The sequence below is a fragment of the Sebastes umbrosus genome, chromosome 17 (assembly GCF_015220745.1).
Source record: "Sebastes umbrosus isolate fSebUmb1 chromosome 17, fSebUmb1.pri, whole genome shotgun sequence".
In the NCBI taxonomy this organism is placed as follows: Eukaryota; Metazoa; Chordata; class Actinopteri; order Perciformes; family Sebastidae; genus Sebastes; species Sebastes umbrosus.
This window is the reverse complement of record NC_051285.1, coordinates 5,767,159-5,785,487: the sequence shown is the minus strand read 5'-3', so window position 1 is coordinate 5,785,487 and position 18,329 is coordinate 5,767,159. Positions and strand designations below refer to the sequence as shown.

Genomic DNA, 18,329 nt, shown 5'->3' with positions numbered 1-18,329 from the left:
TGAGCTGTGTGTTTCTCTTTGTTCTGGCGCTTATACAGTTCAGGCTTATCTTCCTGCCTTCCTATCTCTTTTTTATTATTCTGTTTATCCTACTGTACAGCTATATCCACATTCTGAGTGACTGAGCTAATTGTTCCTGCTCATGCATTCTCTGCAGATTCAATTATACGCCACTCTGGGCATCCTGAAAAAAAATGAGGGTGGGAAAAGAAGGATATGTGCTGAAAGTGTGGGAGAGTGAAAAATGAAAAGGTAAAAAGCGAAAAAGGGGCTCGAGAAGGTCGTGGATAAGAGAGGGGGAAGTTGAGAGAGGGAAAAAAAGGACGATGAGAGCCAAGAAGTGGAAGCAGGAGGGATAAATTAGAGAGGCGAGTAAGAGCAGTCCCATGAGTCATATATTTATGTAAGGGGAAAATCAGCTCACTGGAGTGTATACTGTAATGGCACCCCTCTGTATAATGATTGGCGCTGACCTCCCAAATAAGAGGATTAGTTTGTGCCTGAGCTGGCCAGAAATAATGGACCTCACCTTAGCTTAGCCGAAGTTTGACACAGCAGAAAATAGGTAGGGAAATAACAATACCTCAGCAGCAGGAGGTTTGCCTGAACCTCATTCATCTGCATCACCATTGTGTCAAATTGGACATGCATTCCTGCATATCTGCCGGGTTCATGAACAGATGACATAAACGTACTGGAGCCATGTGGGCTGTAGTAGAATCATGGAAATAAGGTGCTGCCGACTGTAACATGTCGCAGTGATTTTTTTATTTATTTTCCTCCAATAACAAGCAGTGCAATGAGTTTCCTTTTCTGTTATTTATATGCAATGTTGTCTAGAGGAAATGAGCTCTCGTTATTGTGGCTTTCAATCAGGCAGTGAGAGGGCAAGTCTTCTGCTCGGAAGAATATTGTGGCTCAGCAGTGAATGTTGTGGCTAATGTCTTACTGCAGGGCACGCTCTCCTTTTGTGTGCTCTGAACCAGCAGGATTAAAGCATCCATCTTGCTCTCCTGCTTCCCCTAATGGTATTAGGAAAAGGGTGGATAGGTTTCAGTATTCCGTTAAGGAATATCTGATATGGGGACTGACTGATTCAATTAAGTCAAAAGCAAGGTGGGAGGGAATGAGTAGCCTACTGGTGTAATAGCCTCTGAGCTGCATCGCTCAAAGTGGGGCATTTTAATCTGGAAGACTCCTGCATTACCTCCCCCCACCCATAAAAAACATATATTATACAGTCATTACCAAAGGACTGTAAAGGGTCAGCGTGCAATTTCTGCCTCAGTGCAGATCTCGGTCATTCAGTGTTGTGAATAACAACAACACGACATCAGTCTTTCACGCAATGCATTCTGGGATGGGCTCCGGCCCCTTGTGATCTAGAACAGGATAAGGAGGTATAGATAATGGACGGATGGATGGACATTAAATCTATTTACCAAGGTAGAACATTGAAAGTTATCTAGTAGCTTAGTAAATATTGGTGTTATATAAAATATTAATATTAATGTTGATTGTAAAGTACATACGCAAAACGTTTGAGTTTCCTGTCCTGAGTTACAATAGTCATGCAAGGACAATTTCAGTCCAAATTCAATCGCTGATTTCATTGGAAAAGTTTAACACTTAACCAAAAACACCACTTTTTGCCCAGGAAACCAGTGTTTTTGTCCCGTGTGAAACCAGAAGTGAACGTTGATTTATTTGTCATGTAACTTCCGTAATTAAGTAACACCACTTTTGTAGTTATTTTAACCCAAACTACGATCTTTTCCCAAGCCTGAGTAAGTATTTTCCTGAAAGTTTATTTTCAAAAGACTGTATGCGTGTAACATGCAGAAATTGACACGTGTTGCTGGACACTCATAGGAGAATGCACAAAAAATTTGAAATAACTTTTCTTAAGATATCAGAAGAACCGTTGTATGACGATACATAAATTATGATACATACATTTTTTTAATTCATAGGCGATAAAGGTTCTGTTCCATTGCAGCAAATCAATATATTTAGATGTGCTACTAGTGTGTATTATGCAATAAAAGACGAAAGACGTATAATTAAACACGTAAACACACCATTGAGTATCAAACCACTCAATGTCAACTCTTAAATTTCATATAAAAAGTTACTGTCACATTCATTTTGAAAAAAGCCTAATCTGTGTCCACACTTCCCCACAATGGAATATTAAACTACAACTTGTTGGTTGGATATCAAAACAATGCCTCAAAAATGTATCAAATAATAGCCGCCTTATGGTGGCATATGGGAAATATGTGATGCTGTGAACATATTTTTCAGTGTGTTTTTTCACATTCACAGTTTGCAGGGTGTGAACAAGCTACATGTGAAGCAAAAACAGCCATTACTGTTATATTGTTATATTGTAAGTCTACAAAATAATAGAGAGAGCAAAACTATTTTTTTTCACATAGTGGAAAGTGACAGTAGCATTTATGAACTCCACACTCCAACAACAACAACAACGTTATGTTTGGGGCTACTTTGTCACACTTTGTCGGCGCACATGAATGTGAGGAGTTCAACACCAGAAATTGGCTTTTCTCCAACCCACAGGTATCAGCTATTTTAACGTTCTCCGTACCAGAACTCCTGACCTTTACAGTTTAACATTCATAACTGCCGAAATAGCAATTGCTCTTCTCCACCTACGAGGTTACTTGTTTTACAGGCATGTGTTGAATGATGAGCTAAAACTAAAGAGTCTTAAATTAGATGGCCGGTATTTTGACCAAAAGAGAGAGTTTACCTGCCACCTTCAGCTCTGTTACACTTGAATGCCTCCAAATAGATTTCTAATGCATTACGCTTAAGGCTTTCATATAGTGGAGGGGGGGGGTGCAGAAAACCCAAATCAGTTTCTTGACTTCTTCCACCTCATACAGTTGAGTGGTCAGGTTATCACACCGTCGTTTGGTGTCTTCACGCCACCAAGTCCCAATGCTGTCTGGAGCCATTGGGTTTCCATTACCCCAAATCCATTCCACTCATTTAAAATTAATGGCTGTGGACCTTCCCTGACCCCTGAGGTAAGCCCTGCCAAGTCTTTTTCTTTTAGAACACCTTGGGGATTAAGTTTTCCTCTCCTTATCTATTCTATCATTGAGTAGATGGTATGGTAATATTTGGGTGCTCATTGGATTTTTCAGCCCTGTCTCCAAAAAATGACGTTCCCATGCAACGGAATTGTGAGTTACGTTTCGAGGGAAGCATATTTTGTCGAGGATTATGTTTGTTTTTGACCTATCCCTGGTACACCCTGGACAGATCGCACCCTTCCCTACAGTCTTTGGCATTCAGCCTAATGGTTTCAACTCAAACCCCTTTGTTTGTTGCCACAACCCAGCCTCACCAAATGGCGAATGAATGATGCGGTAATTTGTAAGTCATTTGAGTATTTATTTAACTCAGTTTGCGTACTTATTTTAAGCCCAACGATTTTTCCTAAACCTAACTAAGACATTTTGTTGCCTAAACATAACCACAAGCGTTTCATGGCAACAACATGGTGTGAAATGACATGTGTAAAAGCCTAATATGTGTTATCATGACACAAGAAAGTCCTTAACTTGTCATGCTATTTATAAACCTTCCCCATCAGATCAGGTTGGCTGACAGAAAAGCACCACCGTTATCCTTGAAATCCAATTCTAGGCAAGTGTCTTAATAAAGCGTGGGTTAACATAGCTGGAGGAAACAATGGAAAGCTACAGTTTTTCAACTGTGTTATAATTATATCAAAATACTCTCAATGTGAATAACCTGCGCTATATTATTTTCCCTTTTATGGCAGCTGGATGGAAATTTAGACAATAGAGGCTCTCATGAAGTGAATTTGAGCAGCAGCATTTGTCCTACATTTCCAGTGCTAAGTGTACACAATCTACCAGATGGTACTGTAAACACACACTCCAGAATGTATAAATTCACTCATAAAAGGGCCCTGATGCATAATGTTACACTGTTATAAGCTGAGCTGTATTACTTTTGCTCATTTCTCTGGCTGCTTATCCACCGTGAAAATGCAGGCCTATCTGTTCAAAGTCATGAGATGCACAAGGCAGCGTATTCAGCCGCCACCCATGACTTGGTGAATGGTGAGAAGGGGTGAGGATTGGGGGGTGTTGGGGGACATTACCCTGGGCTCCTTTTTTTCCCTGCACCCTGAGGACACAGCCATTGGTGGTGGAGGGAGGGAGGGAGGTTTCTCAGGCTTATCAGCAGGACAGCACCCAGCGCTCTAATCGCCGGGTCCCAGAGACAGCCGGAGGTAAAGGCAGAGTGGATGGGTGAGCAACATCCAAGCAGAGAAAAAATAGAGAGGAAGGAGAGAAGGAAAAAAAAAAGGCAATGTTTATACCTCGTAGGTTACATCAAATGACAGCTGCTTTACAGTTCAGTGCATAACTGAGTAGAAATCCTTTTGGTGAGAAGAGACAAGTGCAGATTCTGTCCCACGGCACATTGTTGGTGATGAAATGCAGAGACTTCGCAGTTGCATCACAAGTCTCTTAGCAACCACAGCAGGTGCCATCTTGAAAGCATCCTTAAGAAGAGGCGACATGCAAAAAGATGTGAAAAGATAGACGTGGGTCAGTTCATTGAAGTGTCCCTCCCTGACGTCCTCCTCCCTATGCAGACTTTGTCTCCATAACAACGTTACCTGGCTTTGTCCTTTGCTCATATTTCTAAAGTTGAATTGAATCTCTAAAATCCCAGAAAGTCAAACAGAGGCCAAATGAGGGGAAAGTAGATTGATGGAGTACTTCTCTAACTGCTCATGCAGGCACGTGGAGATTAAAACAACACTTTCTTACTCACAACTCATCAAGCACTGCCGCTTGATTGGTGCCCCTAGGCATGGTAGACTAACGCACAGGGTACCCCTCTTATGTTACGTTATGACGTGTCAATATACGCTTGTTATATACATAGTGTCCTTTCAAAATAAACCTCCGTTTTCACAGGAAATCAGCTTTAGTCAACACAACCACTTCCAACTCGTCAATTAACGCCATTTGGTAAGCGCCTCTCGGCATCAGAAACTGACGCACGGAGGCACTCTTTAGCGACAATATGTGACGAACTGGGCTTTCAGCTAACTCCAATGTAAACATACCAGTATTTGACGAGTTGGGAGTGAGAATGTGATGTTGTGGTTGACGTTAACTTCACTGACTAGCGACTCACGTGACTCACAGGACAGAATGATACTAACGAGTCACGTGATTAACGACTGACGTGACGAAATAAGCCAACATTACTTTTGGTTTCACACAGGACACGAACAGCCATCTTCTGGTTGAAAGTCGTGTTTGTTTGACCCATCCACCACTCCTCCCACCCGTCCTTAGCAGACTCACTCTGTACACTACGTCCTTTGCTCTGACCATGGGATAAAACTGTGAGTGGGTTAACATTGGCATTAGTTGAAAGCCCTTTGCGTTGCATACAGTCGCTAAAGGGTGCCTCAGTTTGTTGGTATCCGATGCCGAGGGGCACTTACCAAGTGGCGGTACTTGACGAGTTTGGAGTGAGAACAGGTTGATTAAAAAAACATATCCATCCAAAGAAAAGCACTTTAAACACAGTCCTCCAACAGTATTTTGTAGGACACAAATAAGAAAACATTTTTTTGTTAGTTTACCTTTGAAATTGTGAGGCATTGCAGGTAAAGCAGTGTGATTCCCTGCTGGCAACACATTCTGTAAACTCTCCATGAGTTTGTAATACAATAAGGAAGTGCTACAGGCAGTAAATAATAGATTCATATTTTATCAGAAAAGCTTTGACGCAGCCAGAATCCAGGTATGGTTGTAACCCCAGAGCTCATTGTGATAGAGCACATAGTGTTCCATTCTCCACACTTGATTTACTGCTGTGACTGGTTTAAAAGAAAGACAATAGGATTGGTGCTATTGATAATTAGTTTTTAATGTGCCACACTCATCATGTCCAATTTCATGCCCCTTAGGCAGCTGATCACAGATTTAATCAACACATTATTGCTTGCTATACTTAAAGTGACTGGAGGCAGGGCTTCTCTCTGTGTATGTGTGTGTGTGTGTGTGTTTGTGTGTGTAAAGAGGACACGGTGTTGGCGTGTGTTTGTGTGATCGCAGAGCAAGCGAGGGAGGGTTGTCAGCATGTGCATCCATCCCAGCGACGTCCTTCTTTGATAGACATTGAATGTGTGTTCCAGGCCATTAACCAAGAGCTACGTTTGAAGATGACGCGCTTGGAAGCGCGTTGTCGTGCTGTGTCGAATGGAAGCCATTGTTATTATTGTGTTTCTATGTAGTGAAGAGGAGAGTGTCCGGGCCTCGCTCACCTGATGAATACAGATGAAAGCAGGGCTGTTATGTCTGGGGTTTTTCAGACCGCTGTCATAACACCTGGGAGTTTTTTGTTGTTGTTGTTGTTACTATGTGAGGTTGGCTCAATTTTTAAAACATGTGTTTTTGGTTTTTATATCATACAAATGCTCAGTGTTTCAGTGGTGGGACCAAATCAGATGAAATAGTGTTTTAAATTCATCGTAAAGGTCCTGTTCCATTGCAGCATATCAAAATATGTTGATGCATTAGTATTGTGTATTATGCAGTAAAAGATATTCTGCTCTATTGCTTTTTATTCTTTTGTCTAGGATAAGTGATTTTGCTTCGTTGGTTTGTCCGTCCATTCATCTGTCTATCAAGACATCCTAACTACTGTCAATGAATTTGGATATTGTTATTGTATTCATAATAATGAAGGCTTCACATAAGAGTAATAAATGGTGTTTATTTGTGTCCAATACTACAACCTTACAGTACATGATAATATTTATAGAACTAACACTAACAAGTACTTTATTTGGGACTAAAACCATACAAAATTAATTATTCAAAAGACTCAAATTAATAGGAAATATAGTTCCAGCAGTAAGCAGCTATGAGCTCTTGTATCAGGAGCAGTGGCCTTTACTGTGTCGGTCTGTAAACGGTGATGGATGTTTACAACGGAGAGCTTGGGTAATATTTTTCCCTTTCACCTTTAACTTTTTCTTCCCTAAGACTTTGGATAACCTGGAGGGTTTGCTCACAGCGTCTGATGGCTTGTGATTTCAAATGTGTTTTATTGAGTTTTCCATTTTCCATTTAACAAAAACAAGACAGGAAACCTTTTTTTTAGAAAATGTAACACTGTTCAGCTCAGCACAGACGAACAAAAGCAACAAAACAAATTGTTCTCTACAGGCACATCTGTCAAATATTGCACATCATCTTGAGGCAATTATCACTGTATCACCACTTCAACTACTGGAATTAGGCCATAGCACCTCATATACTTCATATAAAAAGCTCTAGTTAGAATGGCAGATACATTACCAGTTACATATTCAAGGAAGATTTTCTAGATTTTGTTTAAGTTAGCTGTTTTGGCGTGTATTCAACAAGTCAGAAGGTCTAGCAGAATATGCTCCATTATCATCAAACTGTATACCGCCTGAACAGTTTAGTTAGCTAATAGTGTTAAGTTGTATTTTATTTATGCTCATGAGGTGTAAAAATATGATATTCTTATTATATAATATCTTCCTTTTGTATTTTGGCTTTGCATTTTTTTGTTCTTGGCTGCTGGTTTTGTACCTGCAGAACTTCACAGGTTAATCTTGACCATTGCTCACAACAAAGAGACTCTTATAAGTGGCCAGGCTAGTAGTGAGTGAGTATAGAGGAAGAGAAAGAGGCAGAAAATGGGACAACTGGAGCCAAAAAGAGTAGTGGCTGTGTTTATCTGGAGCTGCTTAGCTCCTTGGCTGAGAGTGAAATGTAGAGAGAGACACTGGGAGGTAGTGGAAGCCTTCATTAAATGCAGCTCAGGCCCTGGTGAAACCCTGGTTAATGTCCCTATCATCTCTGGAGTGGTCCAACGTCTAGCTCTCTGTCCAAATGACTCATGTTTAATGCATCTGTGCAGTCCTTGTCATTTAACCCCACCTCTGGAGGTTGTAGGTCGGGGTGGAATAGCGAAGGCTCCCACAAGACCCATAAGGGGCAAAGCGACCATGCAGTTATTCTTCACCTGCTCTCCATTTACTTAACATGGGGAGAGCTGCTCCATGTCTCGCCTATCGCTGTGTAATCTCCCCAAAGCAAACCCCCCTCACCCCATCACACTGCATGAACCTGAACCCGAGGGTGGTCTGGGTTGACTATGCGGCTCTCTGAAGCACTTTGTTACTCTGCTTCCCGTGTGCTGCAGCTGAATGCTTAAGCAGGAGACAACTGATGCTATCCTGGGAGACTTTATGACTTACTCTTTAGTCTTCAGCTGAGCACTCCAGTTTATAGCTTTAGTAAAGGCTTTTTCAGGTGAGATCTAAGGCTGCCAAATGTACGTCCGTAGCTTAAATAACGTAAGAAACTTAGTCATTTTAAGCCAAACCATCTTTTTATTAAACCTAAACTAGTTTTGTTGGATTAGACGGAATAGATTTGTTGCGTTTTTGTCTGTGTGTGTTGTTTAAATTTATGTTACCACGTGTTTAAGTGTTAAAAACCAACCTGGTCTCACAGGAAGGCATATAAATAGCACAACACTACACAGACGTGTTTTAGGCTTTTCGCGTGTCATTTGTACACCACGCAACAAAACTATGATCATTTTAGCAGTTAGGTTTAGGCAACAAAACCACTTAGTTAGGCTAAGGAAAAACATCATAGTTGGGTTTAAAATAAGTACGTAAGCTAAGTAAAATACGTATGTAAACTAAGTAACATACGTATGTAAACTAAGTAAAATATGTATGTAAATTAAGTAACATACGTATGTAAACTAAGTAAAATATGCATGTAAACTAAGTAAAATATGTACGTAAACTAAGTAAAATATGTATGGAAACTAAGTAAAATATGTATGTAAACTAAGTAAAATATGTTTATAAACTTGGTAAAATATGTACGTAAACTTAGTAAAATATGTATGCAAACTAAGTAAAATATGTGCGGAAAACTAAGTAAAATATGTACGTAAACTAAGCAAAATATGTACGTAAACTAAGTCAATTATGTACGTAAACTAAGTCAAATATGTACATAAACTAAGTAAAATAAATATGTAAACTAATTAAAATATGTACGTAAACTAAGTAAAATAAATATGTAAACTAAGCAAAATATGTACGTAAACAAAGTAAAATATGTACGTAAACAAAGTAAAATATGTACGTAAACTAAGTAAAATATGTACGTAAACTAAGTAAATTATGTACGTAAACTAAGTACAATATGTATGTAAACTAAGTACAATATGTATGTAAACTAAGTAAAATATGTATGTAAACTAAGTAAAATATTAACGTAAACTAAGTAAAATACGTACGGAAACAACATAACATCAGTACGGAAAACACGACACAAACGTCACTAACATAACTTACAAAACAATACACCGCTCTTTTTTGTAGGAGGGGAGCATACTTAAGCTTGCAGAGATACTGAACATGTTCAAGCAAATGAGTAACGATTCAACAGGATACATGATTTTCACTGATGTGGAATTCTGCTCTTTGTTTCACTCGATCTTCATGTTGCATTTTCCTCCAATTTTCCCAGCTTAGATGCAAAGACTGCCTCCCTTTCACTCCTCTTCTCCATCACTTACACACATCCACTCAATCTCTGCCTCTCTGTCTTGCTCTGGATAATTGTAATTAGAACATCACCATGATTGAAATTTGGCAAAAGTTGAAGAGGAAATAGGTTTTCTAATCAAAAGCTGCCTCGTAGCTGGAATCCTGATGCTTACTTGGCTGAAAAATGTTCTTCAACGATGGGGGCCTAAATGGATGCCAGACTGTATACTGAGGGCCAACGCTGCTCTCCCTCTCCCTCTGCAATGTTGGATTTCATACACAATTCCCAGTTGAGCCTGTTTCAGCCAGTTTTCACTTATTTATTTAAAATTTTTTGCTGTCATTTTGATAATGGGTTAGATGAGAACATTGATACCACTGTCATGTCTGAGTTAAAACCTTACACTTCAACTTAACCTCAACTTTCTCAAATCAGCTTTGGTCTTGTAATGATTCTCTTTTTGCAGAAGGAAACAGCATGAATGACTTTCCTTTTGCATTTTTACCTGGCTTCTCCTGTACTCTACAAGCATGCACCTCTATGCACTTGCAAATGTTGGCGATTCAATCTAGATGGGGCTTTGAATGCTAACCTCCCTTTCTGTTTTTCTCCCCCTTCTCTTCTACCCTTCCCCACCTATTTTCCTCCTCCTCCAAACGCAGGAGCTGCCCAGGAACCAGGTAAGCCTTCATCACGTCTCCTTTCCTTCTCCTTGCCACATCCTCTCACCATGTGTCCAGCTTCTGTCTCTTTTCAAAACATCTTGTGCTTGTGTATTGCTTTCTACCAATCCAAAGTCTTCTCCAGTTTATCTCATTCTCTCACACATTTAGATTTCTATCTGCATTCCCCACACCCCATTTCTTCCAAATCTCATGTTGCTTCCATTGCTGCTGACTGACACATCTTCAGACGCTTACCAATGTTCTAAATAGCGCTGTCTGTAGCATCCGAGTGTACACCGCAGTTAACCAGATAGTGCTGAGACAGAACTCAATGATCTGAAGAGTTTGATTCCAAAATTTAAAAAGAATTTTGGCAAAATGACAAAACTTTGAATGAAACTCATTGTAAGAAATAATAATGGAGTTTCCAGTTGTCTCTGTTTGTACACACACCGTGTATCTGTTCTTAGATCTGCCTGCAGACTTGTTGTTATTGACTATTTGTTCCTCTCACAGGTTTCATTTTTAAGACATGAATGTTGCCTTTCAAATCCAGATTTGAATGTTTGTGATAAACCTCTGGTTCATTTTGAACACAACAAGCTGAGCTATTGTTTAAGTCGTTTTTTGGTAGAGAAGCAAGGATGTCGTGTAGGAAATGGAGAGTTTTGGTTGTTGACAACCAACGACAGCCAAGTTTCTCCTGACATTCTGCTCTGTGTGTTTGGACTTGCTGCAGTCTGTTCATTGTATTTACAGTTTCAATGCATTTATAGAAATGTTGACATCGGTCCTGTCAAACCCAAAAAACGGTCTAAAACCAGAGAAATATTTTTTTGGACCATGCATTTTCAGATATGATATAGAGATGTTGTTTAAGAGTTTATACCTGTTTGATCTGTAGCCATGCGGTAGCTTTATAGCAACTAAACCACATCCACATGTTCTTCTCAGCTCCTCTGTCCATTCAAATTACTGCATGTACTGCACAAACAAACAGCAGCAAATTATTCATCAACGATGGCAAGTTTAAAATCAAGTATGTTAGTCTGAGATAAATGCTCTTTTCATTCACTAATTCATTTCAGTGGCTGTTCTTTGGATCGCTTTTGTCAGTTAAACTCAAAACTTCAATTAAAAGACTGTCGGGATTGTGCACTTTGAAACATCTGTGCAGGAAGTGTTGAGTATCATTAACAGTAGCTTCAAGCTACTACAAAATACTTTCTAAAACATTCATTGTTGATTTTTGCGGTCCCTCTGGACAAAAGCGGTAGTCTGTCCGAGCACCAGAGTCCCTTTAGAAAACCTCTCATTTTACTGCAGCATGGTCTGACAGTTTTCCCCGTTCAGTCCTAGTTCTGGTTCTCCCGTGCCTCCCTTCCCTCCAGCGGGCCCAGCAATACGTCCTGGGCCTCCAGCAGTGTGGTGACAGTGTTGGCTCCCAGCAGGGACCAGCAGAGCAGCGAGGCGAAGCTCTGCACTCCTGGACGGAGGAGGAGCCGCTGCTGCTGGGCGCGGAGCCCTCCACTTCCTGCAGTGTGAAGGCGACAGCGAAGCTGAATCTGGGTCTGTCCACGGCGGGCTGGTCGCTGCCGGAGGCCCCGCTGGAGTTGAGGGAGGTTCTGGTGAACCTAACTTGTTTGGTCTGATTTTGCGGGGAATCAGACCCAATGACAGGCATTAAGAATAACTATAGACAATATTCTCGCTGATGGTCTTGTTACTTATGTAGATCATTTAGAGGCATCAGTATTAAATTGAGACTGTTTCATAAACGGTTAAAATTCAGGAAACAAGAAGACAAGTTAAACATAATAAAATATAACAATGAGTAATGAAGGTCTGTCTCTAATAGAAGCCAGTTTCACATAAATTCTTTCTGCAGCTGAGGTAAATAAAACTAATGGCTGCATGTTGAGAATTTATGGTAGATTAACTACGTTTTGAATGATTGAAATTAAAAAATAATAAAAAAAAAACATTATTTCCCTGGTTAGAATGTGCTTCAATAGCTACGCTTACGAGAAAATAATAGTATGCTGTGAATCAAGTCATGCCGCCTCTCCTCACCCCCCCTCTCCGCTATCTCTCCTCTACCAAGCCTTTTAATCCAATTAGCAGTGCCGGCGACAGTTATTTATATGTACATGAATTAGAATTGAACAGTAAGAGATCCTCCCTTGGGGCTGATTGGACGGAGCCCAGTCCTTCACAGGCCCGTCCTCGGTCACAAACCTACGCCGCTGCCACCAAGCAGTGGTGGTCTCCGCAGCCGATCGCCAACTAAGCAGCAACAGAAACTCACACCGACATGCGCTGCCAATGACAATCATCATCTCATCTGACTTTAATGTGAAAATCAGCGTGCACGTTTTTTATCCTCAGCAGTGAAATACTTGTTTCATCTTCCCAATGTTATCTTTTCTAAAACTGTCAAGACTAAAGAAATATTTGACTCGTACACATTTGGACACAGCTGTCTTCTCAGTGTTCAGGTTCATCAAAGATCTATCGTTCTGTTGCACTCCATTGCGTCGGACTGAAACCGTCGATGTGCCAAATGAGTATGTAAGCTGCCAAATATGGCTCCCTTACCCTTTTGAACTATTTGCCAATGATCGCTGTACTTCAGAGGGTTAGAAATGTCGCAATATTGGCAGCATAACCCGTTTAAAAGGTTTAAATACAATGTGTTTGGAAATTAATATTTAGAACATTTCAGAAGATGGATTCATTATTGATGCCCTTTTTAGTCTAGTCACGCAGATGTTCATGTTTACAGTTGTTTGGCTGCAAAGTCACTTGAACTTAAACTTAATTATGAGGCAATTAAAGAACTTAATAAAAAGTTCCAAACAGTTTCTTTTGGCTTGAATAAAAAGAAATCAACCTACGATTGCATTAGCTTTTGATTAATCTTCATTTATTCTCAGTTTGGAATACAAACCCTCATTGTATAAGTGTACAATAAATAAAACTGAAATAGAAAGTAATAAAAGCAACAAGGTAGAGATCACACGTAACAAAACAAAAGATAAAAACAACAAAAAGTCTTGATCATCTTCAGATTTGTCCTTTAGATTGTCACCCGTTTGTTCTTGTGCACTACCGATACCTGAGTGTGATTTAATGTCATTTTACAAACACAGTGAATACAACAGGCTCCACAAACGGATCCTGGGTACCTTGAGATGTTGTGTATGATAATTGTTAAATCATCTGCAAGCAATGGAGTCAACGGGTGAAAACAAGACTGACCAGCTCATCACTCTCTAGAAATAGAGTCCAAGATTATTAAAGGGACAGCTCACCCCAAAATCAAAAGTACATTTTTCTATTAGTATTTGTATCGGAGTATTTTTACCCAGTATATGAAAACAATGACTAATAAAGTACCTAATTATTAAGTGACTCATGGTTAACTTGCTATAACCTATGATGAGAGCTGAACTAATGTGAGACATGCCTGCAGTAAGTCCTCCCTCAGACGATGCTAAAATGCTGATATTTACCATGTAAATTGTTGTAATCTAGTGTAGAGGTATTGGCCGTAGAGATGTCTAAAATATAATGGAACGGCACTCAGCCTTAAGTGCTCAAAGCATCAAACAATACATTTGAAAAACTCAACAACGATGTTTCTTTCCAGAAATCATGACCCGGTTACTCAAGATAATACACCGATGTTGTTGTGAGCTGCTTCACGTAGGAACTATTTTCTTTTTACCGCGCAGAAGGAAGCGATCATCTACTCATGGACGATAGGCTCATGCTGGTGACACCAATGAAAACATTAATGGTGTCCTCCTCGGATAATGTTAGCTAGCTCGTTGGTGGTAGGTGAGCTGGCAGTATCGAGTATATGAACGATTCCTTCTGCGCGGTGATAAGGTTTTGGCGGGTGTAGTTCGGTAGAGAGAAACTAGTTCCTACATGAAACTGCTCACAACAAGGTGAGTAAGGGTCATGATGTGCATTTTTGATTTGGGAGTGAACTGCCCCTTTAACACTATTATATATGTAATTACATTCATTAACAGGGAAACAGAAGAAAGGTTATTATCATTAATATTATTATTATTATTAGTAGTAGTAGTAGCAGCAGTAATGGCAGTAGTATCAACTAAGCATTTAATAACCTTAGGCTTAGCCAGTGCATTCTCATTCTCAGGGCGTCAAATACCGATGCTTTGTCACGGCTGTCGGCGTTTCCCATCACATTCCAGTGTGACGGGAGTGTGGTGACGTAATTTAAAGAACGAAAAGAGACACACCGGGCGGGCGGGCGGGCGAGGAGGTGGACAGGTCCAACAAACACAAGGCTTACATCCAGGAGATTCATGTCTTGTTCGTTAAGTTTCACTTTCACGTTCAGTTGGTTGGTTCCCGTGTTCACTTAAGCCAAACCATGTCGTTTTTTTTCCCTAAACCTAACTAAGTGGTTTTGTTGCCTAAGCCTAAAGTGACTCCAATGGCCGTGACAAAGCGGCGGTATGTGACGGGTTGGGATGAGAACGTGTTGGCTGAGCGTGACAATTTGGAAATAGGTTATTTCCTTAACTTCACTGGAGTAAACCAGTTCTAAAAATGGACCACATTTGAAAAAACAGAGAGCGAGCAAAATATTTCTTGCAGTCAAAGGTCTCAGTGCTTCCTGAGTTGACCTGCCACTACAGACAAGACTTCTCTTCTGCTGCGTGGGCAACTTGTGTGCTCGCGCTGTATGCCAATCAATAGAATGGAAGACATGAGAGGATGGAGGTTGGCTGAGGGACGCTGCAGTTAAACACAAGGAGTCTTATCCATGTGTGCACAGAGAGAGGCTCTTTAAACACACACACACACAAACACGATGCATTTATGTGTGTGCATTCACATATACACACTCAGAGTACAGTTCAGATTAATGGCTAAATCAATCACACGCATACAGTGTTTGCTTGTCATCCTGTATGCTTTTCTTTTATAACACAGGTTCAATTTCCCAGGCTGCTGAAGCTCTATCAGCCTTCCCTCAGAATATGTATTCAGCAAGGTCATCTCTCACTGCGCCAAGAAAATTTCCCAACCGCAGGATGTGTCTTTGCTATTGCAATGTCAATAGTCCCCCAGTCCCGTGCATTGCAATCTACATTTGTCAATACAGGAGCTGCTTAGAGCGACGCTGTGAGCTGAGACCTTGTTTTGACTCCTGTTGACTCACATTTCTTCAGGTAATGACAGGATGAATTTGTTATCTTATTCAAGCTCTCAAGTAGTGACAAATCAGTCTCATGGCAGTTCGTAAAATAGATACTAAATTTAATCTATTTGATTTGTGTACATTGACACAAATTTCTCTTTTTTTGTGACGCTCAGCACGACTTTCAACAACGGATTGTTAGTGCGTTTTACTACGAATGTCCAGCAACACGTCACACGTGTCGATTTCCGCTCCAGTCTTTTCAAAATAAAACTACTTAGTTAGGTTTAGGAAAAGATTGACTTGGTTAGGCTTAGGCAACAAACTACTTAGATGGGTTTAGGAATATATCGACTTGGTTAGGATTAGGCAACAAACTACTTAGTTGGGTTTAGGAACAGATCGCGGTTGGATAAAAAAAACTCCTGAAGTGCCGTAATTTAAGTAAGGAAGTTACGTGACAAATAAATCAACATTGACTTCTAGTTTCACACGGGACACGTACATCATTCTCCTTGGCAAAAGTCTGGTGTTTTTTGACCCACCAATCCACCCCAACATTCTCCCTAGTCACCGCTCGTCGCTCTTTATACTTCCCGGTTCACAATTACCTGGATTACATGAGAAATGATTTTGTGCTGACCATCACAAAAAAAGGGAAATTTGTGTCTATGTACACAAATCAATACATTCAATTTCATGACTATTTCATGAGCTGCTGTGCGACTGGGCTGGAAATAGATAAATAAGAATAAAAAACAAAACATTGTAATTAAGTTCAACACTTTACAGTTTGCCAGTTTTAATTTAGCAGAGCAAAAATGTGTCAATCAAAACCTCTAATTCTACCACCGCCTTTTTATTATGACAGGAGGAAAGCGGCGAAGACAATTAATAAAATCTAGAAGATGAGGAAACTGCATGCTATAAAATATTACGATTGGAATTAGAGTTTACAGGGAGCAGAGAGGTTGGACTCCCGGCTCTTGTCAGTAATGAGGGTACGCACTGAGCCCAGTCAAAGAGCTGTCATGTGGGCTGCTCCATCTGCTCCGAGGGAACTACAAAAAGAAAAAGTTGGAGGACATTATGAGGGTGCAAAAGGGCAAGTGTTTTAATGTAGATTTAGATTTATTTTGTAGATAAATTCTTAAAAGAAGAGGTTATTTTACAGTTTTCCATCTTCATTATGCAGGCGAGGTATAATGACAACGGCTGTTTAAATTAATTATCTTTGACACTTCAAGATACATAAACTCATGTTATGCTGCTTACTATCACCACCTGGTGACACATAGTGACTAAACCTAAATGTAACAGTCATGACCTCATCACTGAACTTGCTAAATCTATATAATGTACATGTATAATGTGCAACGTGCATGCTTCTAACAAGAAGGAGTCAATAACAAAGTGTACCGATTTTTTCCTCGAGGCTGTCTCAGGCTGTGTCAAATGAAAAAGGAAGATGATTAATTATGCTTAAATTAAATCAGGTTATAGTGATATTTAATCATAGTTTTGGATAATTCAACTTCAGCTTGATATTTACAGTATGGGGTATTATTAAATATTCATTCTTTGATTAGCAAACCTAATAATATGTATTTCTCAACAGAGGGTCGCACACAGTAATTTTATAATGATTAAATTATTTGTCCTAATTAAATCATCATGAAATAATAAAAACGACTGTGTGCAGTCCTCACTTGACAGTTTAGTCGGCGCTATATGACGGTATCCACCAGCCAATCAGGGCAAAGCAGAACACTGCAAAACTTTAGTCGTATTTTTACAAACCTAGTAAAAATTGAGCACACGATGTTGTTTTAACTAAGTGGTTTAATTTAATTCACAACATTAAGCTTGTGTTTACTGCAACCGAAAAGTGACGCTGACAAAGTGTCAGTATGTGACGAGTTGGGATGAGAACATTTTGGCTTCACACAGGACACAAACAGCATTCTCCTGGGTGAAAGGCCTGTGTTTGTTTGACCCGTACAAACTCCCACCCACCCTAAGCAGACTTCCTCGCTCTCTATACTATTTCAGTTGCTCTATCATGCATCGGTATGCAGTGTCGGTATTTGAAAAGTTTGGGAGTGAGAACGCGTTGGCCTGCCAGGATCTACGGACAAAATCAGAAAACCCCAGCGGACTTTATCCCAATGTGTCTTAATCTTAAGGTTCTTAGAGCTGCTGAATCAGATTAATTAAAAATGAATAAAGTGATTATAATACATTTAATATAAATGGGGTCCCTCATGGTGCAGATCCTGCAAAGAATTCACAGATTTCTGCAGCTCTATGGGACTTTTTAGCCTCTTTTAGCTCACTGCTTTAGTATCATCCCATAATGAATCCAGTTTTAGTGCTCTGTTTGACCATGCTGGTATAGATATTGATGGCACTGTTCCAGACCTCTAACCTTATTTTACATTACCTTTAATAAATAAAAGCCCTTCTGTTGGCCGGTGTTCATCCACTAGTTGTACACTGAATACCACAGCTCCTTTGATTTGCTTATAAAAAGTCTTCCGATATGTGATGCCACGTGAAGTTCAAAAGCCTCTGTGCCTCTCAGTTACAGCTGGCAGTGTAAGCCGACACTGAGTTTAGTCAACAGGCATAACAGTGTCTAAATAAGTGTTTTTGAGAAGAAGCAACACGCCCACTGACATTTTTCACTCCATCGTTAGCGTCGTCTCCTGAGATCGCCAAATGTCATTTTTCGTTGTTCATTTTTTGTCCTGAAGTATCAATGCTCGATGTCAGTGTCTTCGGACCCTCCCCACTCCCACTCCGTGATAGAGTGAACTCCGTTTGTAGTCA

General features: G+C 40.1%; 1 protein-coding gene across 5 annotated transcripts in view; it reads left to right on the top strand.

The window, feature by feature from the left end:
- Window positions 1–18,329, top strand: part of cadm1a (cell adhesion molecule 1a) — a 407,287-nt gene that overhangs the window by 266,527 nt on the left and 122,431 nt on the right. For 4 of the 5 annotated variants that reach the window (XM_037747731.1, XM_037747729.1, XM_037747728.1 and 1 more), the window contains exon 2: window positions 10,310–10,327. The exons of the other annotated variant lie outside the window; for it this stretch is intronic. In XM_037747731.1, the coding sequence (XP_037603659.1) occupies window positions 10,310–10,327 (18 nt within the window). The remainder of the gene's footprint in view (window positions 1–10,309; window positions 10,328–18,329) is intronic. 5 annotated transcript variants of the gene reach the window in all.